Source organism: Falco cherrug, chromosome 6 (assembly GCF_023634085.1).
Source record: "Falco cherrug isolate bFalChe1 chromosome 6, bFalChe1.pri, whole genome shotgun sequence".
Classification (NCBI taxonomy): domain Eukaryota; kingdom Metazoa; phylum Chordata; class Aves; order Falconiformes; family Falconidae; genus Falco; species Falco cherrug.
Window position 1 is genome coordinate 90,075,486 of NC_073702.1, and position 27,646 is coordinate 90,103,131.

At 41.4% G+C, this 27,646-nt stretch overlaps 1 protein-coding gene across 15 annotated transcripts in view; it reads right to left on the reverse strand.

The window, feature by feature from the left end:
• EHBP1 (EH domain binding protein 1) overlaps positions 1–27,646 on the reverse strand; it is a 226,290-nt gene that overhangs the window by 155,949 nt on the left and 42,695 nt on the right. For all 15 annotated transcript variants that reach the window (XM_055713338.1, XM_055713345.1, XM_055713344.1 and 12 more), the window contains exons 4-5: positions 24,663–24,758; positions 15,266–15,319 (exon numbers count right to left, since the gene is read on the reverse strand). In XM_055713338.1, the coding sequence (XP_055569313.1) occupies positions 15,266–15,319; positions 24,663–24,758 (150 nt within the window). The remainder of the gene's footprint in view (positions 1–15,265; positions 15,320–24,662; positions 24,759–27,646) is intronic.

A 27,646-nucleotide genomic window follows, 5' to 3' on the forward strand; every position in this document is an offset into this window, starting at 1 on the left:
TGATGCAGCAGCAAAAGGCAGAAATAGCAATCTCATGTAGCAGCTCACACCACAGAGACATGCAAAAGGCAGTCAGAGGAGAAAAATACCTTTTCTAAAGCAGGAAAACTCCGGTGATGGTGCTTATATACTCTGTGCCTAGTGTGTTTGAGCTGGGCAGACAGCAGTGAAGCTTCACTGGTATGTGCAATTTTAAGACATGAATATCTGTGCTTACTTATACTCTTGATAACATGTTTATCTAGGGTGCACAGAAAACAACTGCATGCCCAAATAAACAGCTACGCTCAATGTAATCATGTTCATCTCCTGAGTATCCACTTATAAATATTAATCGAGAAACTACATGTGCTACTAAGGTGCCAGCCTCCAAGGAAAAAAGGCCACAGTGCAGGAAAAATATAAAATAAAATAATAATTCTTATCTAACAGTGATATTTATTCCAGAGTCAGTCATTTCTGATGGAGAGGGATCACAAGTGCACAATACAAGTTATTCGTTGACTAAATACCATCACGAAATGCTACAATATAAAGGTTGGAAGGATTAACACGAAAGGTCCCACTCCAAGACAAATGTCTCCTTCATAGTTCAGTTCCCAGCCATCATGGCTGCTCAGTCAGGCCTGCGATTCCAAACGCCCCGAATATACCTGCTAACAAACATGCCAAAGACTTTCAAAATCTCTTGTTGATACTGGCGCATTTTTAGAGGACATTTTAATTACCAGCACGCTGAACGAGACTTTTGAAACATGGGAAGATCACCAAATAATTTCCGCTCCAAATCTCAGCGCTTTCTGAAACAACTTTTACAGAGGAATTATGCATTTGCCAGGCTGGCACGTTTACCCTGCGCCTCCTCCCCTCACCTCCTGCAGCCGCTCACCTTTCCCAAGCAAAGAATGTGAGGCTTGCAACAGCCCCCCCCGGTTTTAAGTATTTTTGTATTTGCAAAAGCCTTACACAATTTAATTGTACATTTATATAGAGGCCACTTTTAGAAATAAATGCAGAGAAATGAATTCATTAGCATGCGCTAAAACATGTTCCGTTCTGCTGTAACAATAAAATACATGGTGATTTTCAAATAAGCCGTAAGTACGGGGGGGGGGAGTAGTATAATCCATATTTCTAAATATATCTTTAGATTTAAATATATTCTCTAATAACTATGCCGTTTTGCACATTCCTACATTTCAGAAACTATCTGGGCTGTGTTTAGCTTTTCCTAATTCCATTTTCTAAAGGTACTTGATCTTTTACTTCCAGTAACAGACTACAGTATGAAATACTACGATTTCTAAAGCAGCAAGGGCTGAATTTTCATGCAGAACATTTTATCCTTACAGGGATGATAATTTTTCTACTCCCTCTACTGGCATACTTTAAAAGCAAGCAAAGAATAACCTGAAGGGCGTTCCAGCTTGTAAAACATAGTGAGAAAATATTTTTTGTAACCTCAAAATAATTGTTCTCACATCTTGGCAAAACATTAATCTCAAACCCTGGGGATTTTTAAGCTATCAGCAAATTTCTGGCAGATTTTTTCATTGCAAACATCAACGAAGCACCTCAAAATAAACGTCCTGGACCACTTCGTGTTACAATTATTATCAAGCAGTCCCACCACCTGTCACTGCTCAGATCAAAACAGATCACTCCCTGAAACATACTATATGGCTAGTAAAAGACCCGAAGAGCGATTTGTGGAATATAACTCTACACGATTACCATGGGTCTACAGAAACGAGCAAAAACATCCTGAGCTTAACGAGTTGCTACTTAAATGTTAGACAGTCCTCTGTGAACCATTTTATATTAAAATTGGATAGTTCTAAACATCACACATACAAGAAGTATTGTTTGACACAGTGCCATTTTGATGATAAATTGCAATCTACAGCTCAAATAATTCTACCCAGGGATTAACATTTCAGAGGCTGAGCCAGAGATTATGTGTGTGGATCTTGAATTTCATCATCTCCCTTCGGCACAATAGCTTATTCTTCCTTTTTTCATCTATTCTCTCATGAAGGGTCAGGAAAGCTTAGCCTTGCTGTTTCATTCATTTCATCTCTACATTAACCAGATACCTTGCAGTCTTTAGTTGTTACGTGTTATTCCATTACAAATACTACAGCTACGCTGCACTATGCTACAGCTAATGAGGTATGTACCAAATCAAAGGGTGCCATCAAGTGGTTGCAGCACACCACCAGCGTTATGCAGTGTTCTGCAAGAGGTTTCACCAGGACACAATATACAGGGAGGATTAAACTCTGCCATCATTTAAGGCTTTCAGGAAAATTCAGATGCTGATCCCACACGATCGCATTTCCTTCCTTTCAAACGCCAAGGGCTCAGCCTAACCGCCAGCATCACCGCACCGCACACGTCCCGTCCCTCACCCTACGGGTCTGGCTCCAGGCTTGTTTCGGCTGTTGTGTGCTTTGCTACTCATCACTGTGTACCAGAGGACAAGTTAGGAACAGCCTTGACCACCTCTGAAAAGCCTCCCAACTAGCAAGGGGACAAGACGGGTGCTGCGAGGCGGGAGTTCCACAGATGGGGAGAATAAATACAACTACTTGTACCACCAGACCCAGTTTCAAATCAAAATGAGTTACAGATTACTTGTTAATCTATGCTCATACTGAACTCGAAGACAATGTGAGAGCTCTTCCCTGCAACGATCATGATGAGTATCTTCAGCATTACTCAGTGATTTGAAGATGACTCCATAGATTGTTCTTTGGCACAAGCGTTCAATCTGACCCAAACAATCGGCCTTTCCAGATGAAATACTTCATAGCCAAAACTCATTTCATATTTAACCGTTTTCTTCTAATCCATATACTATCACCTCTCAACCACAGCCCATAACTCCACATCACCTCTGCCTGGCAGGTGAAAACCAACCAACCAACCCCAACCCAAACCCCACTCTTCCAGTGCCCCGAGGCAGAATTTCGCAATGAAAGAGAACAGCGCCTTTCTGAAAACTGTGGCAACTTTGCAACTGTAGGAAAAACATTCTACACATGCCATGGGACACAGAAGAGTTTTGCTCGGTGGGGATGAGACTGAAGATTACCTGGCTGTGTCTCACCAGCTCATGGCCATCCAACCATCACTTCCAGAAACTCAGCTGTCACTTAGAATAACACCTTCCAGCTTGCACTTGCAAGGAAAACATCAAGAAAATGTGATTCTAACGTCATTGATGAAGACAGACACAATTATCTTCATTTCTGAAAGGGTTTGGCTCCAAAGCACAACACACTGAACAGCCGTGACCACACCAGCACAACAGCTGACTTTTTAAGAACATAACTTCAACCATATTTTTCCTGTGGTAACAAAAAAGAAACATCCATGCTCAAGAAATGCTCAAGGCAAATGTAATCCAAATTCTTCCAAGATTGTTCCCGTCTTCCAAAAAACTAGGAGCACTGTTCCCACACATGGTCTGTCTACACAACCTGTCACCTCAGGCAGCCACTCGTAATTGGGATGCCTACCACCGCTACTCGGGGGAAGCAGACAGTTCCAACGCACACGTGTGAAGACCAATAATGAATTTTCATCAGCTGCAAAGCAACACTCGTGTGTGGTGGACCAAAGACAATTGGAATTTGTAATGCAGAAAGAAGTCTGCCCATGACATACCCCATGCTCTCACTCACAGCTGACTTCAAGCTTCCCCATGTTCCCCCACTTACACTTGCTCACATAGGTAGGTCAGCAAAATTCCCGATTCTGCAGTACAGACGCTTCACAGAAAACCTGCACACAAACTGCCAAAGACTGAACTAGAGCAAGAGGTAGGGAAAAAAAAAGAATTAAGACATTACCAGGAACCAAACTGAAAAGATACTAAGCTACTTCACAAAGATTGCAAATTATTATAAGAGTTACAGAAATCAAAAAGCAAGATGAAGAGCTTTGTTTCCATAAAGCAGCAGAGGGCTGCTTCATCCGAAGGGGAGACCGCAGAGAAAGGATGCAGAGGTACTGATGGAGCTGGCTGCAGCAAAGCCAAAACTATTTCACCAAGTTGAGGTGAAACACCCAAATTGTTCAACAGATGCCAAATGTCCTTTGAGATAATACCCTTCCTCAACAGCGTCCATACTGGTTATTTATTTATGCAATCTATTTATTTAATACCTCAAATCCTTCCTAATAAATGAGTTTCCTTGGTTATAATATATAATTAAAGTTATATAATATGAATTAAAACTAATTATGGGGAAGATTTATACAGATGATTCATGGAACAACAAGCACATAAACTTCATACTAATTCTTTGCTGACAGATTTTTAGGGTTATTTTCCAAATAGTCCATTTTGTCCTTTCACTGACAAATACACAGAGAGAATCCCCCCTAAGCCATCATGCTCCTTCCCGTGGCTGCTCCTGGAAGCAAACACCCTACGCCTCCACCGCTGAGGGTCTGAGCACTTGCTGGAGCTACATCTGCCAGGGCATTTCCCTCACTCCTGTTCTACTTCTCCCCAGCTACAGTCCGTTTGCTCTCTCCGGTCCCTGCTGCCACCCACGCCGCCTGGCCACATGGTCCCCCTTGGTCTCACTCCCCCATGGCAGACAGCGGTTCCTTGTGCAGCAGCACCAGCCACCTCTTGTGCCTTGCGCTTCGCACTCGCAGGGAAAGATGTATGAAAGGGCTGAGAAAACCAGAATAGCAGGGTTGGGAAAAAACCAAACCAAACCCAAACAAGCCAGAGGTAGGGAACAGACAGATTTTTAAGGCAGTTGATTTCTACGTTCTTTTTGTATTCTTCTCTGAATTTATTTAGCACTTAAAACATCGAAAGCACTAACAAAACTCATTGCAAATAACTTCTCACTCTTCATTAGAAAAAATGCAAATGCAATTCATTTCCGTTTCAGGGATCTACTTTACAAACAAAATTAAGAGAGATAGTTCTTCATGCAATTTTCAACACCACTTAGTAAATATTGTGCACATGTGGTTTGATTTTTGTGCTGTGCCTTCCCGTGACAGGGGACTGTTTCATGAAATTGTTTTGCTTTAGGGAGCGAAGCTTTAGAGAGTTTCCCACATCTTATCCCTTGCTAAGCAAAATGCTCTTATGGTATAAATCATGAAAACTATATGCAAAAATTGAGAGTCTAAAGAAAAATCTCTGAAAACTAGCATGCATATTTATTTTTATCAGGTACAGTCCCCATAGTCAGACCCGGCAGTTTCCTATTTCAGGCTATGCAGCACAGGGTATTAAAAAAAACCAAAACACAAAACCTAAACAAAAACTTAGAGAGCCTGGCATTCATCATGCTCAGCCTAGCATTCTGCCAACCTGCTATGCTTCCAGTACGGACAGTCTGGTTTGTCCCCAGTTCTGGTCTACAGCAAACACACTAGAAGCAGAAACTGTACTATTTAACAACACAACATAACACACAACTGTATCGTCTTCAGGCTTTAAATTAGTCATGTTTGGTATATTATTACATTTTGTTTTTCAGGCCACTGGAAAATGCAAGAAACGCTGGTTGAGTACAGACCACTGTGCTCAGAACAGCAACCTGAGCTCAGGGTTGTAACTGTACAGGTCACAAATGTGGCAGAAATTCAGTTTAATCTTATATTTATGCCAGCATGGGGAACCACAGAAAATACTGAACAGCTGCAAGATGTCATTTTATGGCACTTTATTCAATGCCATTTTATTCACACAGTCTTTCCAGTCCAGGCTCAGGGTGCCACCACACCTCAGCTAAACCAGAAAAAGTTCATTTATGCTGCCTGTCAAGACTGAAGAAGCAATTTGGCCCATAAATAGATAATGCGAAACAACGAGAAAGGAGAAACTTCAGATGAAAAAAACAATATACCGGTGCAGTATCAATTCAGAATGAAGAATATGCTGGGAGGGAAAAAACCTGAATGAAGTGGCATTGATTAAGTTATGGAGGTCAATTAATTTCCATTATATAAACTCTATTAAGACAGCTAACAACCAAAGATAAGAGGCTGAAGGCAATAACACTCGGTGCTATTACACTGCCAGCTGGTTTTCCTAATAACAAAGGTTTTCAGGAAGCCAGAACTCTTATTTTACTGTCAGCTGGCTACTGTTCTGCTGGTGGCCGCTGTATTTAAATAATATGCTCTGAGTTAAATTACAACTGCTTGCGTGTACAATCCTATCCAGTTACTTAATGTAGAGCTACATTTTACACAATAATGAATATTTTATTTCTTTTCTGACACATATTTCTGTACCTTGAGCACATGCAATTGCAAGGTATTATCTCAAATCAACATTTTCAATTGGACTCCCAGATTATCTGCCTTTGAAGGTGACTTACGTCAAAAATATATTTCATTAAATGCATTGCCATTTTTGCCATTTTCCACACCGAATACTTTGTACTACATGGCTGCAACATATGCTGGTTTAATACTGTACAGCTACCGGGCCAAAAAATGAGATTTATCCATCATAACGTTGCCCCGGACACTGGCATTTTACATAATGATATTCTGAACTGCATCAAGAGCAAACACATATCCGTGACTGTATGTAAATGTAAAAACACTCAGACATAGAAAACTAAAAAAAAAAAAAAAAAAAAGCCAAGCTGAAAAAGCTTAACAGCAAATACTTTTCTATTAAAAGGCAAGTTGCTTGGCTCAGCTTATGCCTAGAGTATGATTAGAACCCCACTGTAAAACAATTACCAAGACACTCTTCTGTATTTGATGTCTGAAAGAGAAACGACCTCATGCAGACTCTGTCTCTTGTGTGCGCTGGCAAGTATATTTTACTGCTGATTTTCTATGAATAAACATATGCTAAGAGTGGCTGAAACACACTGCTGGTTTTAAACATGCCTAATGTAGTATTAGGGGTTAGTTTCCAAAGCTGTCTGCCTTGTTTATCAGCTTCCTCCCTCCAGCTGGCAAAGAACACCACTGATAGCAACTCTGATCCGCTGCCTTGCACGGTACACTCATCTATCTATAGGGGACACGTTCTTCTGGCAGGATATAACCTCCCCCCAAAACCTAAACAAAATGGTTCCAGCAATTTACAAAACAGTTGTACTTTACTCCTGTGAATCAATAATAACCATATAAATTATATGCCATCAAACTCATTCCGTTGTAAATGTTACGGTGTACCACACTTACTGAGCTTACAGAGCTACAGGCTAATAGCCCGGCTGTTCTGCCCGACGCCAAGCAGCCGCCTGTCTCCATCTCCCATTTGTGAGACCCCCCTCGCATAATTGTAGCCTAAACATCAAAAAATGTCTCCTTTTTTAGAAAATTTTAAACTGAAATGCTGTAATACAATTTTCAAAACTGCCGTATCATCTGCCAAATTGTATTTGATACAGATCCACTTAGTGCAGTTATTAACACAGCATCAGAAACAACATTATTTAAAGGACAGTTTGGGCACTGCATTTCATTTGGGAGATAAAGATCACACAACAAAAGAAGATTTTCATAACTATTTTTTAAAAACTACAGTAGAGTTGGATGGACTCACATTTCATACTCTATTTTACTGATTCAAGATAAATCAGGTATTAGAAGTGTAAAAAGTTAATTAGATATTAACAGTTCTTTCAACAATTCATCTACAATTCTCATTTAGATAAGACTTTTGTCATCTCATAGCTCTGGTTTAATAGATTATTACATACTAATGATAAAAAGGATTAGTGGTGGCCCTAATTTCAGGTGATCTGGGCACAATCTTGTCGTGGTCGGAAGTACCGTGCCCGTCACAGACAGCAGCACGGCACGAGCGAACACCGCCTGCAGCAACCAGCAGGCTTTGCTCAGGGATGCAGGGGTGGCCACGGGTCAAAACATCAAGGAATCGATACAGCTGCTCAGAAAAGCTTACACAGCGCTTGCCCTCACGATGCCTACCTCAAAGCAGGCCCAGGACCGCTGCTGCCTCCTCTCTGCGTGCTGTGCCATACGGAGGGGAAAACACCCCTAACCCCCCCGCCTTTTGTGCCTCGCTCACCTAACACCCCCAATACAGGTGGTAATTTACTTGTCCTACAGCATTTCGCATAAAACTTCTCCAGCAGAGCCCAAGTGTGCAATCCACTTCCATTACCTGCTCTAATTGTCAGAGATGGTGCCTCATCAGAGGGGGGTGTTGAAGCGACCCCGCAGGGCTGGTGCGCACAGACGGGAGACTCAGCCACCCTACACCAGGGCCATCCACTCCACGCACAGGCCCCCCTCTGGCTCCTTACAGGAGCACAGACCCTGCCTCTGGTCATGTTCCACTGGTGAAAATTGCACAGAAATGCCATTGTGGTGCACACAAAGAAATGACATTTGAAAAAACATTCCTGAAAAAACACAGGATCAGGCCTCCTAGAAAGATTTCCTACCCTGTCTTCTTCAGAGCCAGAGCAGCCAATCAAGACTACAATTTCTGCTAGTTTTGCTCCAAAAAACTAATCTCAGAGATTTCTCAACTAGAACAAAGTGCTAAATATTTAATGTAAGCAAAAACTAAAAGTAAAACAAGTTCTCTGATTCTGTATTACATTTAAAGCAGAGCAAGAGTGAGACGGCTGACAAAGCAGCATTTAATTCCCAGCTATATCTAGACCAGAATACCCAGCCTAATTTACACAGACAGACAGTCACAGTTCACATAATCACATACAGCAGAACATGACAGGGGAATTAAAGGACCAGGAAAGCATGCCTGAACTATGAGCTTCCTATTCTAAATGTATTAAATGCAGGCATTTAATTCAGAAAAAGACTAACCTGGTCAGTGCTTATTTTAAGCAAAAATTTACTTCAAGCAGAAAATACAAAACTAACGATCGAGCTTTTTTGATTACTTTGTCTTAAATAAAGCAAACAGCCAAATTAAACTTAAGCTCCCACACGCTACAAAGATGCACTGTTAGAGATAGCCAAGATTTTGTAATAAATTCTGGTATGGCAGCTGATTAGCAAATAAAGAATCATCTTACTCCATATGCCAGTCTTTTTCCCCAGGTTCTTTCTGCAAACAGTGTTGACAGTACTCAGAATTTCAATTCACTAGACTATGCTGGCATTTGCCTCCCAACAGTTATTTCCAGAAAAAAAGTGGGAAGATTTCACATCTACACTTGGGCCTGCATTCTGATGTCAAGCGAAACTTGCTCTTGCCAAGCTAGTGTCACAGCAGTGCTGTGCTAGGAGAGGTTTAAACACCCAGTGTAAGAGTCTGATTTTACCAGAATTCTGGGCTAATTACTGCTGAAATTCCAATGAGCTATTTGTTGAAAGGCTCATTTGGAAAAAAGCTGTATCTGATGAAAACTTAACCTCTTGCTAATACCTTATATGTTTGTATCACCTTTAAAACTGGTCACCTTTAAGACCAGAAGCAAATTCATTTCTGTATCACATCCACCTTTCCCATTACTTTCACATTATTATCACTTTTATTTGTGCTGTCATGGCTAAAAAGAACAGATGGGCATTTTAGGAGAGAGGAATAATCTCTCCAAGCCTGTGAGTGATATAACGTGCTTTAGGGCATTCAAAATGAGAAATCATCCTAAGCAACCACGATAAAGTATTTCAGAGGGGGGGCATACCACAACACAATTCACTTCTACCAATAAAATGACAGTAGATTATGTCAAATGCTCTGTAACTTTTTCTAGTGTTTCGTTCATTTTGAGGCTTTGCTCACATTTGAGCAGAAGCCAGTTCAGAACTCTTTTTGGGTTAGGGTTCCTGAAGTTACACAAAAGTGACAGACAGAAGGAAAAGTCAGATCTCATTCTTCAGCTTGAACTTGTTATTCTTAGTAACTGTTTGCTGAAGGCTACCATGAACAGCAAACTCTAAACTCCTTTTTTCTCATTTCAGCAGCTTTGTTGGACATATTTTCCTGGAGAAACCAATCAGAATACCCTTATGGTTAACGTATTAAAAAATGACTGGAAGCATGCATGTGTCTCACAGGGGGATGTATACCTGACACAAATCACTGTTAAACTTGAAAAGTTCGCATGGTTTTCTTCACCATTCACTACCTTAATATTCAAAAAGGCACTAATAGAAAACAGTGGTCTAACATGGTCATCAAAATGTTTCGGAAGGCTCCTGAAAGGCTAGATGCAGAAGTGAGTTCAGTTTCCAAGATCTCAGTAGAGAACAGCCTGCAGCCTCAGGGCAGCGCTTCACCAGGCAGGTGGTGGTGCAGGCAGAGCTGGGCGCTGCTAGCCCCTGAAAGCAAAGGACAGCGTGAGCAGAGCAGGACTCTGAACATTTGCTTGCACAAATACATCCTCTGAAAGAGAATGCTAATGATCTGCTAGTGCAATCAAGGGAAATGAGATGCATGTGTAAGCACGATCACATTACTGTGGTTGATTGACCAGTCACAGGTGAGAAGAAAGGAGGGAGCCTCCAGCCACAGAGAAAGCAGAACCTGTCCTGCATAGCTGCAATTGCGAAGACAAGCAAGAGCAGCCTTAAGCTGTACCAACAGCGATCTAGGCCACAAGGATTCCCAGCAGCAAGGACAATGGAGCACTGAAACAGGCTGCCTGGAGGTGCTGCAGGGTCCCCAACTTAAAAAGCTTTTAAAAACGATTTAGATAAGTGTTTGCCTGGAATGATGCTGCCTTGAGGCAACAGGACAGGTCAGGCGAGGCTGCCTCCAGCCCCAGCCTAGCTAAACCTACAAGCAAAGCTTCAGGGACAGGTGGGGCATTTTTCTCCATTCATCTGCCAAATTAGCATGTCTGGAATGTCCTCTTCTGTTGTTTGCAAACGCCACGTTTTAACGGGCCTGCCGCATAAAAAGAGGAACATGGCATACTATCAGGGCTACAGCGATGGCTACCCATGCCCTGATGGCATCGACGCTACTGGAAAGGGCTCACTCACCACAGCCCGGCGCCCTGCGAATAACCTGTAGAGAAGGGTGAAACACAAGGCACAGGAGGGACGATGGAGGAACCTACTGTGAACCTTGGAATATGTTAGTAGGCCATTTGTTAGCTATTAGAGATACAAATCTGGGCTCAAAAAGCATTTCCTACAAAAAGCTGGAAAAATTGTTTCATAGACCAAATTTTTACCCTCTGAAAACATCCTATGGATTTTTCAATTTCATTTAAGAATGTAGTAGGTAGGTCTACAAAGCTGCCAGCAAACAGGCAGATGTGATGGTCTGTCCTCAGTGGATGTTCTTTTCCGTGCTTTGAGCAGGCTAGGAAGCAAAATGACAATTTTTCCATCACTTCAGCTACCCTTATTTCAGACAAAGCTCTTGTACACAGAAGCCAGTGAAAGCTCCAACATATTTGAACCCATTTAAACCTCCACTCTTCCCTCCTGTCCCTTTCTTCTTCCATTAGCTAGACAGTCTGCAGAGGTCATGAAACATAGCCCAAACTTCAGGTGAGCCGAACTCCTCCAGGGATGCAGTCTTCATTTCAAGCTGACTAACGCTTAACGATTCCCCCAGCACCAGCCATTTCACTTGAAAAATATTTCACTTCTGAAGGACAAAGCTGTATTTAGAAACATCCAGTGCTCTTGTCTATAAACAGGACAGCGCGGAAACCCTGCAGAAAGTTTGACAGATACATTAACGCTGTTTGTGAGTTTTCCCTAGTACCTATAGAGTCTCTTGCCACACGGAGGCTCTTTGTAGAGCACTGGTACACCAGAAACCCCGAGAAAGCAATTTGTAAGAGAAGTCACAAGTTTATGCTGAAAAAATTAACACTGGAAGTTGGCACTCAGACAGTGAAAGGAACAAATGTGGAAACAGCACGTATTCAAATTACTCATAGGAGCAATGGGAGAGAAAAATCACTTCCTAGAGGAAGTGGTTGTATTTTTTAATGTAAGGCAACCAGTCCCTGTTCTCTAAACTGAATAGGCAAAATAAATCAATGCCAGTCTGTAAGATTTTGAGAGCCTATTACCTCTACATATGGGTAAGTCTTATTCTTAGCTATGGATTTCTTGCTCTCCAACTTGCAACAGCCAATTTGAACATCTGATACTATTCTTCAGAAGAGCACAGAAGACCAGACAGCCCCAAGAGCTGCCTCACGAAGAAAAAACAGATAATCAAATAAACAGATTGTCGAAAGTTAGCAGTAAATATACAAAGAATGCAGCTGTGAAGGAAGTAAAGACATGGAAGAGGCTGATGGAAAATGTGTATCAACATTCAAATATAATGAAACTGCATTATGATCAAATTATCTGTGATTAAACATACAGTAGATGACAAAAGTTCACTTATTAGAACACAAACACAGAGTGACTAAGACATTAAAAATACAGTTAGAAAAAAAATCCTACAATAACCAAGGTGATGGATCACAAAGTACATGTATTTGTGATATATTGAAAAACAACACAAACGAACAAAAAACTCTACAACATGAAAAACAACACAAACGAACAAAAAACTCTACAACATGAAAAACAACACAAATGAACAAAAAACTCTACAACATAAAAAACACAAACTCAAAACAAGAAAAATAAAAAAAAACAACCAAAACCCCCAAATATCTTATTCCATTTTCATTTGCAGCATGGTTATCTTGCACAAACCACCTCACGGCTACTTAAAAATTCCTCTGAAAGTCCAGAATAATCTTGTTTTGGATTTGGTAGCATCTGCCAGCAGAGACATCAAACTTCAGCTGAAAATCTCCTTTAGCTGATCTCTGCTCAGCCATACTGAAGCACTACAGAATGATTTAGGAGACTGACTTGTAACAGCATTAAAGAAAGCTCAAAATAAATGTTTTTAGCAGAATTCAGATTCCTTCATAATGAAAGAACGTCCATAAACTTTTCAGGCTTGAGTGTTTTGTGTTCCGAGTGTGGCTAACCAGGGAGGAAGGGAAACCTGCAGCGCTTCCTGAAGGGAAACTCTGAGGACAGCGAACACACTTGGACAAAACTGAAAAGCCTCCAACAGACTGTAAATGCCCCACACTTCCCAAAGGTGGCCTGTCCTTGTCAGGCTCGATGATACATAAATTCCTTTAAAACCAGAAAAAAAACATATGTTCAGCCTGAAAGGGGTAAACGTCAACAGTTTAGGGAGGGAGGAGATGGCCCTCCTGCCTCCCCGGTTTGTAACAAGCTGGTGTTTTGTCCACTGAAATGTCACCCGGGCATCGATCACTGTTATTTGCTCCAACTGATGAACACATTTTCATCCACCACTAAGTGGAGCTGTTACTCTGGAGAAAAAATTTCTCCAGCTCCTCGACTACATTTGCAGACCAGATTTTTGTGGCACTATCTCCAGCTTGCAGTAGTGCATCATCTTGAGAGAGAGAGGCTGAAAGCAACCGGGTTTATAGCTGCTTTAGCTCTCCATTTTTTCAGTAAAACTATTTATTACATGTATTATTCTGATGATAATATTGATATATCCTCTAACCGAAGATAAACATCTACCTACCGATGACTATTGGGCAGTTCCAGCGGGATGAACTAATGGCATAACTGCGGTTGTATAGAGAAAGTTTGCACATAACAGATGATCATCCCTGGTACATACTGGAACCATCTCCATCTGCTTCGCAGAGCTGCGTTTGGGGCACAGCAGCCTCCCACCCTGCAGCATTGCTGTGGCTCAGAGCAGATCCGAGGCAGAGCGCGGGAACAGCATGCAGCAGATGTACTGCTGCCACCTCTGTGTGTCACACAACGCCATGTGAAATAAAGCAGTGTGTTATAAGGCAGGACATGAAGTTTATATGCCCACTATAAACTTCTGAAAAAATACCTGCTGCAACGTCACAGGAAATCCAACTATACCCAGAGGGGTTGGCTGAGAAATACACTGACATTGTTTTATCCAGAGCTACTTGTACAGTGACAATTGGTGATGGAGACTTCCCTGATTAAAATAAACTAAGTGAGAAAGAAAAGGAAACTCCAGGAAACAGTACCTAAATTGTGTTTTGTCTGTTCATAAGTCTCATAAATGAAAATAGAAACTTGACATTTATAAAGTATAAATTAAGCACTTTGCTTTCAGCCTTTTTAAATGTTCAGTCACTGACAATCAGAATAAACTACATCACAAGACATCCGAACCATTTCTGATACTGACAAGAAAGAAAAAGCAGCATTTTAAGGCAAAAAAATGTAATATGCAAATACCATTGCTTTTCCATACTTCAGTGCTGTGTGGTACAACTATGACTCAGTAGAAAAGCTTTTTTTTTTGTTTTGTTTAAAGACAACATAAATAAAAATTAAATCATATTACCGAGAAACAGTCCAGAACGATACTCTATTAATGAGAGGGAAACACACTGTCTTGATACCACAGTCTTACTAAACGTATTTTCAAAAAGAAGGTTTTTCTTCAAGGGAACTCCAGGTTAAGCAGCTACCCCATTCTGCAGCCCGGGCAGCCCCAGAGCAGAAGCCACAGCCCAGCACGGAGAAGGGAAAGCAAAAAAAGTACTGAAGCACTTGCTCTACGCAACGTTAAGCCCTGCTGTTTGGCAAAGCGTGTTGTTAGTACAGCCTTCAGGAGCTCAGCCCTCTGCACAGTTCTGGGAACTTCTGACGAGAGTCAGATTCACAGAAGCCACCCTTTGGGTTTTCGCTGGGTGCAGAAGATGGCTCCCCATGCAGGGAGAAGGAGACTGGCATCTCAGGGAGCAGGGGACACATCATGACTCTTCTGCTCTTCACTTAGGTGACCACGGCTGGTCCCACCTCTCCACCCTGCCTCAATTTCCTCCTCTACAAAACACAGGTGATGAAACTGTGCTCTTCGCTAAAGAGCAGCATTCAAAACCAGCAAGGCGGCGCTGCCATTTGGGGCGTACAGATGTCATAACCTAGCTCTGACTTGTTCACTCCCCTGCTCATAGAAAAATAATGTGTCATAACCCATAAAACAATGAGTCATAACCCAGCTCTAACTTGTTTACTTCATCGCTCATAGCAAAATAATGCAAGGAAGACTGATACTTACAGGGAAGGAATTTAAGCAGTGTAGTACAGTAACCCCCTCTTCTGCATTTTGATTGTAACATAACAACAGGTATTTTAATAAGGCTTTATTACTACAGAGCAAGGCTTTACTGTGGTTCAGCAGCTCATATTTTACTCAAGCCTTTTTCAGCATTTGGACACTCTTTAATCATTTAAATGATTAAGTCTTACACATATAGAAAAAAAAAACAACCATAACATTCCAGCTTACATTCTCTATGACAAACGTCCATTCTTTGTCTTCAAACTCTTCAGCATGAGGATCCTAGAAAAACAAACCAGAGAACTTAAGTCTAAAAATAATCCAGGGTGCAAGAAATTGCAACTCAGCCAAGATTTTCATATACTCATCGAAATATTTTTACCCACTGAAGATGACAGAGGGAAATACTTCAGCTAGGATGTAGGCTTCAGTGGATGCCAATAAGATGACATGCAAGTTGGGGTAAAACTGCCAGTGAGGATTTGGTAAGGACTCCTACAGATACAAACATGAGGTTGATTCTGATAAAGGCCTGTAATTCTACTTCCTTTCATCTAGAGAAAAAAACCCCAACAAAAACAAAACGCCACCTCTCTAATTTTTAAGTTCCATCTCACAAATAAACATAACAAATCTATATCTTGCAGAGAACAGCGGAGGAAGCCACTGCTCCCCCCTGGCATGGGGCGGCGTACACCTACAGCAGGCATCACCCCCAGCTCCTCATGGCCAGACTCCATCAGCACGAGCAGAAATCCAAACTCACAGCTTCAGCACAGCACCTCATTTCACTGCAAGTTTCTTAAAATAACTGCCCTTACTTCACAACATTTCTATTGCATCACACGTGAGGATCAGAAAACATTTTCACCAACAGGAAGATAAATAACAATGAGGTTCATATATTTGGCATTTCTTTCCGGTTTAATGAGCTTTGAATCTGGTGGTGTGGCCTGTTGTTGTCTGAAATTATGATACTTGTGCAGACATTAAGTTATCCCCTTTATGCCTCTATCAGGGATCCTGTTTAAAAAAAACAAACAACTTTTTTTAAAAAATATCATTAATTTATCATCTAATCCTCGTTCTGAACAACTGCAAAAGAGAATGTAGCTTTATGGCTTTCTTCAGACGTGAAGCCTAGTATTGCTATACCTCAATTTTATCCTATTATTTCTAGTTATAGGAAACCACTGAATTACTCCTTTGCCCCTGACGCTTGCATACTATAGATACTTGTAGACAAATGCCACTTCCCATAATCAGCATTTGCCATCATCATAACTCAGCACTTACATTTTTTGCTATTACTTGGAGCCTGCTCATGACGCTACATCAAGCACTGCATCAATTCCATCTTGGTGCTCTAAACTAACAAAATGGATTGAGATACTTTGCTTCTACTTTATCTCCATTAGTACCGCGTCTCCTTTCTTTCCAGAACGCTACAAGCCTCACATTCAATCTTTTCAGCTCCCCTTATCTTAACCTTTGCTTTAACCATCTTTGTTTCACTTACTTTTGTCTTGAGGTCGGACACATAGTGAGTAGAGGTACTGTATTACAAATGATTCTTTTAACTAGTTCTCATCAAATACACAAAATAAAACATCTTGTAAGTAATGAGCTTACAGTGTAAACAACTAGCAAAAAATAATTACCTTTTTCTTTTTCCAGCACACAAAAGACTTGGAAAGTGTGCCCTCAAATAAACACTCTTTGAATGAACTACAATAACATTTCTAAGAGGCTATCCTACCTCCTCCAGTGCAGTCCTTCCTATAAAACCCAGCAAAGCCGGTTCATTGCTCTGCATGCCCCCTGTAAAACACTGGCTCTCCTTGCAGGAGGAGTCCTGCCGGGCATTAACATGCTTACAGAGAAAATTCAACAACACATCATTCCGCTGGCACCGTAATTAGCTAAATATTTAACAGCTACAATCACAGGTGTCATATGCAGCATGCATTTTAAGATGCATTACTCCAACAATGGGATGTAGTTTCAATGAAAAAATGTAAGATGTTACTAGAAACTTACATCAAAACTAATTATTTATTTTGATATATGAACAAATCTTTTTAGAACTTTTTAAAAAATCAGAAAAATTTAAATACTGAAAATCAATGTAAAAACCATACTGTACCATTAGCCGTAAGGATAGAAGGGCAAGTAGATACTTACAAAATTATACTGAGGTATCTCCATGTTCCAATTAATGTACTTGTAAATATCAGATTATGTAATTATATATCCATCACATTAATCAGGTTTGTGGAATTCTGCATTATGTAAATAAAATGCATGATACCTGCTGGTTGGCTGTATCCTATACAAATTCTAAAGATAATTTTCTGTAATCCAGCTATTAACTACTTATAATTTTCAAGACTTAACCTGGGGCAATTACCTTTTTGTTTAATTGCTTCATTTGATATAGCATAAAATGACATAATAAGATTTAATGCAATCATTAATCACTGTTTTAATAAGCTACTCCATAATAAGTGACTAAACTCTGAAATATTTCATCCTGCTCAATTTTTTTTGTAACTCCCCCAAAAGCTATTAATGCAAGCTTGCAGGTTTACCCAAACCTGCTTGCAAAGTCAGGGCCCAGTGTTTTATCCCATGTAACAAACAAAACAATCATTGCTTTGTTCTATGAAGAAAAAGAAAGCTCTTCTATCAATGGTAATAAAACTGACTCTCACCTCTGAAGGCTACAGAATTGGGTGCTCTGCTGAGTACTTCTGATAATCTGATAGAGCAAAATAATACTGTATAATGAGAAGACAATATTCAACGTTTTAGCATGCACTTGGAAGTGAGCTGTGAACACTTTTGAAAAATAAACACTAGCGTATTGCCCCCCAAACTCTACCAAATACCCAGAATAAAAAATAAAAATGAAAAGCTTCAAGGACTTCTCTAATGAACAGCCTCACCAAAAGTTCAGAGATATGAAACGTGCTAAAATATTTTGCATATGTGTAAGATATTTCAGATTTAAAGACAAATACAGATTTTTTTTTTTTAAAAGCCACATTTCTTCTTAGTCTTAAAATGCCTCTAGAAACAGGAATCCCCAAACGAGCCTGAGCATTTCCTTGCAACAGACACTTCAGTGGCTTCACTCTTCTCATTAAAATGCTTTTATTAGAAGCCCAGAGAGCAGCACGCATAGTCCTATTTCTTACAACTTTACTATGTGGTCAGCATTAACAGAATCTTGTATGACTACAGTTATAACACGGTTTCTAGTGCAACCACCATTTCACCCTTTGGGCTAACATTTTTATGTGTGACCTGCATAAAAGTGATGTTTCTATAAATCTGAGTAATCTTTCATCTTATTTTGGATTTGAAGAGGGTAAACACCAGTAAAAAAACGTAACACATACTTCCCCTACTGGCTAACCCATATCCTCCATTCATTTCCTCATAGAACTCAATTAATATAGCAAACTATTATTTGAGGACTGTACAGCTGACTGCTCTTCAGGGGGAAAAAAAAATAAAAGCCATTGCAAAGAAGAACAACCCTAGGAGGTACAGTTATAGCAGCCTTTGACATTTTCACTGTATGAAAGCCCTCCCTGATAACACAGCACACAAAACCTCACCTCACCTGCAAGCAGATACAAGCAATCACTGAAAATGCACAGCTGGAAACACCTGAAGACAAGAGTTACAAACAGACCTCATTTCCCATCCTCCTTCCTGAAAGCAAATGATAATGAAAATTACCTAAAAAGCTCAGGGAACAAACTGTTTCCAGTACGTTCTTCAGCCTGAAACTGCCTCATAGCTCGCTGTAACATGAAGGGAGCTGGCAAGAGCCATTTATTTTCTTTTTTTTTTAATACTCATTTTCTCTACCAACTTACCACAGATGCAAACTACACTCCATCCGACATTCATTATGGTTTTACCTTGATTTGAAAACTCTGTCTGAGCAAACAGATTGAACAGCTTTTTGTTCCTCCTCATTTTATTGTGTAAAAAAAGAATCATTCTTAATATCAAGAGATGGGCCCCATTTTCCTCTTTCTCTTTCCCTATGCATTCACTGTGCAGTACGACAATCCTTTTCAGTATGTTCAACTAAGTTTTAGAGCCTTTTTTTTTTCCCCTACCCTTTTATTATATTTTTTTTCCTGGTAAATTGACTTTAGTGTTCAAAAGTAACACTGAGGTGAGAAGCCAATAGTAGGGAACGGTGCAAAGGACAGGACAGTATCTTAGCGGTTCTCCTGCAGTGAGACTCTCAGATAATCATTCCTCCAGCTCTCAAGATCAGCAGAGCACTTTGGTGCACCAGCGAAAACCTAGTCCATCTCACATTTTCTCTGTGTTCACTGTGTTAACTGCTTTTCTAGAGATGTGCTGGACCTCGCAGTCCTACAAACTTTTCTCTGCAATCCCAGCCATGAGCTTCTTTCTGTCACCCCACTCTGCCCACCCACATACCAGCTACCTGAAAACAGGCAACTCTCCTGGGCTCGGGCAAGGGAAGAGCCACAAGGAACGAGCCTGTCACATTTTTCCATTCTCTATTGATCAGTCCATCATCAGCCCATTCCACAAAGAACTTCTCAAAGGACTAGATCCTTTCTACGGTGTACAAGTTGGTTTCAGAAGACTGACGAAAGGTAACCCTTCTTCAATAGTTTCTGTTATCTTCAGAGTTATTTCTCTATCTCTTTTAATAGGAATGAAAGACGTATCAGGAAACAAGGGACTGCTCCTTCTCCTAATTAGCAGCCAGAGCGGGTGGGGAAGATGTTCAGACTGTTAGTCCCTTCCTCCCTTCCTTCCCCATGCCTCCTCCCTAAGCCTTCCTGGCTTTTGAAGCTTGCCTTTCAATTAGATCACTTCATACCAGCCTTAATCTTTGGTCTTTCTTCTTGGGGAATAACTGCTTATGGACTGTCACACTGAATCAGATCAAATGATGACAGGGTTTGTGATCTTCCTTTACTGGTGACCTACAGCAGATGCTCCAGGTACTCCAACATCTGTCCTCAGCTTTTGCATTTGGCTGTCTGAAGCTGCAGAAGGCTCAAAATTTGACCCAATTCTTGTCGCTTCAATGCTGCTTACAGAGATCTGATTAGCCTAGAAAATCACATACAACTCTGGTCAGCTTTTGTTGAGCTTCCAGAAAGCAGGGAGCTCCGAGCAGACCAGCAGAACTGTCCGTGTACATCACCACACCAAACTCATGACAGTCCATGCTTTCCTGGAAAGCCTCTGGGCTAGAAAAACAACAAGGGCTTACTTTTTCTCTTTGAATATATTTTTAATAATTATTTCTCAAACTAACCCTGGATATTTAATTTTTTAGTGTACAAACGTGCTCACTTTGCTGAGCTTATGATTTTCATATCTGACACACAACATCTTGTCTTGTCTACAGGGCTGTTCTTCCCTCCTACAGAATATTCTCCATCATGTCCAGTCAAGCCCCTGGTCTCTCCTAAACTGAAACACGTATTTTCTGAACCTGGGTTTGTTCTCTGCTTCTGGGAAACGGCTTTATCAAAGGGGTTTGTGCATTTTGGGGTTTTTTGTTTTCTCTCCTTCCCTGAGACTATGTATTGGCTCTGCTGCAGTGTTCCTGCTACTGCATGGCCTGTAACTGCATTATAATCAAACACATGATGGAATCGGGCTTTCAAGGAAGATGATACAGGATTTATTCTGAGATACATGTGGGGACACGAATGCTTTCAACAACACAAGTCTCCTTTTATCATTTATTTTATTCTTATTCTACTCAAATAATTTCTGTGCTCTGAAAGCTACGCCTTTAAAATGTCTTTTTCAAACTTTGCAATGAAGAGCTGGTAATCTTCCCTGTTGTTGCAATGGTACAATGGTGTGACAAACAATCTATATTACTGACAGAGCAGGTGGGTTTTGTAATCTGATGAAGCAAAGTCCATGTTTACTCCAGAAGAACAAACATCTTTGCTTGGGAAGTTCACTTTGCTTTTAAGCTAGAAAGTGATCACGTTCCAATTTAAATCCTCATAGTACAATTGATGTTCACTTAGCTTTGCTAAAAGCACTGGTCTCGCTTGGCAGTGAAAATTTCTCATTTAAAATCTCTCTCAGTTGATACAGGTATATGTTTGTACATAAAGCCACGGAGAAGCATACAAGCTTTCATATATGATGGTTAAACCTTGCTAATGCAGGGACACTAAAAATGAACTTCTGGAGTGCAACCATGGAAACAACAAAAAATGGGAATTCAGCTAGCTTTTCTGGTATTTGTGGATGTTTCCATGAAAGCACTACAAATCACAGACTGAAAACACACAATAGGCTTGTTGTTTCACAGTGTTTCTTTCTCCCCATTTGGGTTGAAAAACCCAAGGCATAGCCAAATATCAACATAGGGCATGGTAAAGGAAGAAGTTAAACTTTCAGAACAGATGGAACTTTTTATGTAATTAGCACTTCAGCCAGCTGGACAGGCAGGAGCTAAAGCTAGTCAAGGGAAGCTGAATCAATATATCCATTTGATGCTTTTCCTCACGTGACTCCGGAGCATAATGAAATTTTACCAGCAGCCCAGAACTAAGTGAAATGAAACAAAAACTTTTTATTTATTTGAAATGAAAGTTTTCTAAATGAAGGTTATAGTCTCTTCAATACCTTGCTCTCCTTGTCTAAGAATTACACAACATATTATTGGAAACAAGCTAACACCCAAAATAGGGATGTGCAGATAATGCAGAGTACCTCATCTGTTGACTCCTCACAGGCCTTTGCTCGCCAGCTGTCAAGGGCCCATGGGTGACTACTGGAGAGGATATGCTTAACATTCTCATCAGCACTTGAAACCTCAACTTATCTCCTAATCCTACCAGCAACACATTTCAACAGCCACTTACGAACACACAGCCACTACTGTGTGAATCATTTCCCAAAACACGTAGCTGTCTATCCTGGAGTCTACTCTTTCCCTTTCCTGCACTTCTATTTCAAACAGCACCGCTGTGCTAATTTGTTATCTGTGACTGCTACAAAGCCCTGTCGGAGCAACCTCCTCCGCTCAGTGGGCTCTGCCGCCGGGGTAGACGTGGAGTCAGCAGCTTCCCTCAGCTTCTCAGGTTGTAACGAAAGAGGAAAACTACTGTTTGTCACACAACACGGCCACGTTAAGTGTGCTTACTGCCAAGTGCCAAGGAGTGGCTGCTAAAGGGACTTTTCCAGAACTGCCAGATGAGCAAGCAGGCTCTTTTTCTGAGTTTTGTTGCTTTCTGGTTTTGCCTCTCTCCTTCCGGAGAAAGGAACAATATAAATACCTGACTTGTAAGTCAGCTCCCAAGAAGGCTGTGGCAATGTGCTAGTACATTCTTCCCTCCCCACTACTCCAGCGCTGACCAGCCAATGCATCAGCTGTGCAAAAACCAGCTAGCTCTTTTTGACTGTCCTTGCCCAGAACACACCAGCTACAGAAGTGCCAGCTCTCCAGGTGTTTGGACATATCCTGCGCTCCAGCTGAAGCGCTGCTGTAGCAGGGAGTCAAGAGCCACCAGAGGACAGGGCACAGCCTGAACCATGCCAGCACCACATTCTGCCTGCAGCCAGGTCCCGCTCGCAGCTCACTGCCCTGGGCAGGCTGCTGCCTCACACAGATCCAGCACTCCTGGCATGCGACCTGCTGCTCAAAACCTGCTGCTCTGTACCACACCTGCATGTCCTTACAGAGAAAAGAGGGGGTTTGGCCACTTACAGCACTCTTGTCCGAGGAGCCAGAGGATCAATTAGAGCAGATTTACATCAAAAGCTGCCTGAAAATGCGATGCTGCTTTGCGTGATCTCAATGTTTTGATTCTAAAAGCCAGTGCTCATTCCCCCAGAGATCTGTGTGTGCTGTTCCCAGAAGTTACAGTCCCTGGGATTATTCATGCTCCTGCCTCTCCTCCGTGTGACAGGCAGGCTCATTTTTGGAGAGAGTAGGAAGAAGTCCAGTGAGCAGACCTGCCTGCAGAGTCACAGTGCTGGATGAAATTCAGCTTGTAGTAATACCTAACACCGGCTCCAGAGGCCCTTCTTTCCCTCGCTGTATGGTCCCAGCCCTCACCGTCAGCAGCACAAGCACCAGGCTGGTTTGCTGTGCTACACAACACAGCCCTGAAGCCCTGCAGGTAGGAATCCAAAGGTGGTGTGGGGTGGCAGGAGAAGGCTGGCAGCTACTTTTATTCCAAAGCCATAGCACCACAGAGCTGCACCCAGAAGAAACTTAATTTCTCATTCTTCATGCAACATGTCATCACATACACAATCAAGAACGGTGTACATTCTGCTTCACTTTAAAATTTAAAAATATTAAGTAACATTCACTGTGTTACATAACCCTATTCAGATTATACAGACACACACAGTCAGATAATGGTGTTAGACTTCTTAATCCAAGTAGAGGCCCTTGAAGCATGCAAAAGCAAATTGTATTTGCTAGTGAACTTCTCAATGCCAGTTGAAGACTATGTGTCTGCTAAGGAGAGAGATAAATTTATAAGTTAGCGTCACTGGCAATCTGGGATGTTTCTGTTCACTGGTGATCCCTAGGACAAAAAAACCCGAAAACCAACAAAAAAAACCCCAGAGAAACCCCCTTTCTAGGCTTAGTGAACCAAGTAATAAATCCACATTCTAAGGCTAACCAGAAGCCACTTCCAAGCAGTTACTCAGGGAAGTCCCCAAGACAAAGAAATATAAATATTACTAATTATGACAGTAATTTAAGAAAAAAGTATGTTACTGTTGCCCTAAGCTGTAAAGGGAGCAATTATAAATAAGAACAACCAGAGTGTAGCTGGAGACAGAGTAAAGCACAAGAAAGAACTAATGGAACAAAAATCCCAGAAATCTTCAGCTCAGGCAGCCTCCTACACTGTCACACGTGCAAAGCAGCACTGTTATCTTTGTGCCTCTGCCCAATGACATTTGGGAAATAAGTTCTAGCATAACCATCAATTTCTCCTGCTTCACAGCCACACAAATAAGCTTCTTTTTTAATGCAACAAATGCAGTACCTAAACAGAATCGCCCATAAAAATCTTGTAATTCTCTGTACTACTCAAATACTCCACCATCCACTCCTACAACTGCAATCACTCAAGCACTGTGATGTTTGTGTGGCATACTAAATACTGTGAAATTAAGAGCTGGATTCTGTTTCCTAGTAAACAGAGTAAGAAATAGGGTCACTGCACCACAACTGAACAAGGAAGTCTAGAAATGACTGTGTTTTGACAACTTCTGGCTTACAGTGTGTAAAGAAAACCAACCAGACTATAACCCATGCCAAGCTCTTACACATGTGGTACGTGCGCAGTTACACATGTACTAAATTCTATGCCAATGACTCGCCATAATCAGCTCAATGAGATATTTCAGTGTGTTAACTAAACTACAAAAGTACGCTTTGGCAGGGAACAGACCATCCTTCTCTCCCAGATTTAAACTGGGGTCATAAGGTTGTGCAGTTAACAATTTAAGCCCCTGGAAGATTAAGCCTTGTGATTACTATCTGATGTTTCCAAACATAATTTGCCAAGATGATGTTTATGAAATAGGAAAGATTATGCTTTAAAAAACATACCTTAAAGAGAGTCACAGTAATTTCAACATTTTCAGGAACAGGCCACACCACCACCCCACGGTATGGGTTCTTGATTCCAGGCTGCCAGCTATGAGCCTAAAGGAAGAAAAGAAACAGTTGTCTTAAAGCTGTTATAAAAGTGCTGGCTCTACTCCCACGGGACCCAGTGCATATAGGTAGAAGTAACATGTCACTGATCCAAAAAGGGTCTGTTCTGAAACCTGTGGCTCTACTAAATGCTATAAAGGTCACCATTAAGAATGACAATAAGGAAACTCAGACCACTAGTAGCCTTCCCCCCTCCCCCACACTGAACTAGCCCTGTTCATCACCAGGTCCTAAACTTTGCTTTTTTAAGTACATAGCACAGGTCAGGACACTCAGAGCCTTCCAAAAAATTCAGGCCATAAGGCCAGAGCTTCTGTAGCAAGCTGAGCTTTATTTTGTTTTTATACAAATGAAGGAATGCTTTTATTTGAAGAACACATGAGTACAGCACGTAGTGCTGGGTTAACCACATTTACACCTAAAGAGAGTAAAAACGCATTTTTGTTTAAGAGAAAAAAAAGTGAAAACAACTATTTATAATACAGATTAAATGCTACTAAAACATTTAAGTTCTTAATTTGGTGGGGTACCTACCCCTAGAAAAGATATTGAAAAAAATAATAGCTAGACTGAAAACTTGTCTACCTTTGAGTATCGATCTGGACTGACGCATGGCCTGTATTTACTTTTTAACAGCTAGTCATGAAAAGCACCATGTGTGAGCATTTGTTTCAGAACAAGTATGCTTAGTCCCAAGCTATCCTATTTTGTGATGCTGTAAGACGAATGAGGGAGGAATGCTGACACTTAAGTGACTGCTGAGGTGTCAGTAGAAATCTGTGCAAGTTTTATCAGGAAAGAATGTACAAGCCATTTACCGTTACCTGAAGCCAATTAACCTGGCTTCTTTTCTTTTTTTTTTTTTTTTTTTTTTTAATTCTAGAGCATCACTCATTGCAGTTATACACTCCAACACTCAGAACTTCAATTTAGACTGCCTATTAGAACAAATTTTTTCCTATCGTGAGGTTTGTAGGACTTGTGCCTCAGGCTCTCAGGTACCCTGAGGGTGCCTGGGCAACTTTGAACATGACTTTGCTAGACCAAAGTGGGAAAGACAAAGATGATGAAACAGTCCCATTCAATCACATCGAGGCAATGACTCTCCACCGCTGTGCGCTGTAAGCAGTGAGTACTCCAGATGCCAGGTTCATATCCAGCAGCCCCATCACACATGCCTGCTGCTTCATGAGCCCTCTTGCCGGGCTTCTGCCAGAGCCTGCAGCATCACCAGGCACCTCTGGTGGACTCGCTCTCACTCCACCCCCTCAGTCCTCACAAAGCAGAGGTCTGCAGATTAACTCCAGGTGACAGTACCTGCTAAGGCAGCAGGGAAAGGAGAGAAAGGATGAAGGGAGAGGTGGAGGAGTTGGGAAGAGATATGAGGCTGAGGAAATGGGAAGCTGCTGACAGAATGCAGCCTGCAGAGGCACCAAAGAGGACCCTACCGGCCTCCACAGCTACACACATGCAGCACACTCCCATTATTTTTATTTTCTTGCCACATGTTGCCAGCTCTCCTGTCATTTTATCACTAGTTTTTCCATCTTTGAGGTTCTGCTTAAAACTCCAGCTCCCAATGCTGCCTAATTAAGTTAGAAATTTCAGTAAGTTTCTGTAATTTGTGCTTGCAAAGTACACTTAAATAACATGACTTGGGCCATCTGAAGAGAGGAATTTTTAAAAAAGGGCAACTTAAAAATAGTAGAAGTTGGGTTCTTTCAACTCCATGAATTTCAGCCTAATCTAAATTCTAATCTAATTCTAAAGCAGGCCTGGATGAATTTCTGAATAAGTAAGCAAACACCACTGTTCATAGCTTTACTCCGCAAGCATATTTTATAAGATAAACAGGTTTTGCAAGCAGCAAAACACACCACAGCAGTTGTCATCCCCACCACAGCCACTTGAGCTCCAGCTTGCGTCCCCCTTCCACAGGGCCCGCAGTGCCTCGCATCACTCTCGACTTGCCTGGTGGGGACATTCAGCCAGGCAGACACCCACCTGCCAGCCAGCCTGTCCTTGGGTAGCATCTTGTAAGATAAATCAGCTTCTCCTCCATAGGGGCACTCCATCCTCTTTCCAGATACCAATTTTCACAAAACTAATAGGAGCTCACAGTGTGTCTCAAACCTGTGCTTTCCTGCTGGTTTTGGCCAATACTGACAATTATGTCAAACTTTTGATGTCCAAGATCCAGGCACCGACAGCCTGCTCAGTCGAGGATCACTTGTTCCATTTATTAAAAGGAAAAACAAACTAGAAAACGAGCATTCACTGGTGTAGGCAAAGCTTTACTTCAAGCCCTTTATCAGCACTGCCTCCCACCAGCAAAGCTAGTGAGACACAACAAACACACACATGGGTATGTATGTTTTTCCGTCAATGAAAGCAACAGCCAGGAGACAAGCTCTAGCTAATGAGCTTTTAAAGCAAAGTTGTTCTGTGATACTGAATGTTATGAAGTCCTCCTTTGGCTTTGAAAGATAAACACAAACGTTGCAACAGAAAAAGGTAACATAAAGCTATGTCTGGGTTGCTGGGAAGGAAAAAGGGAAAGGTGAAAGCAAAAGCAGAAAAACCAGAGGAAGGGCTAACACCAACAATAATTTAAAATTAACATGGAGAGCCTTATTCTAACATAGTATTTCTCATGCTGGGGGTCTCTGTGCTGCAGTTTCTTGGAGCTACATTTGGCCTATATCAAAATCGTAACTCTTGACTTTGATATGTGAGCTGGATCAGGCCACAGCAGAATTGCCAGCACTTCCAGACGGGGATCGCTGTTGGGGCTCAGCGAGGCGCTGCATCAGCACAGTACATTTCCACTCTAATTCTCACCTCTAACTCAGTTTCCCATTGGGTTGTGCCTTCTA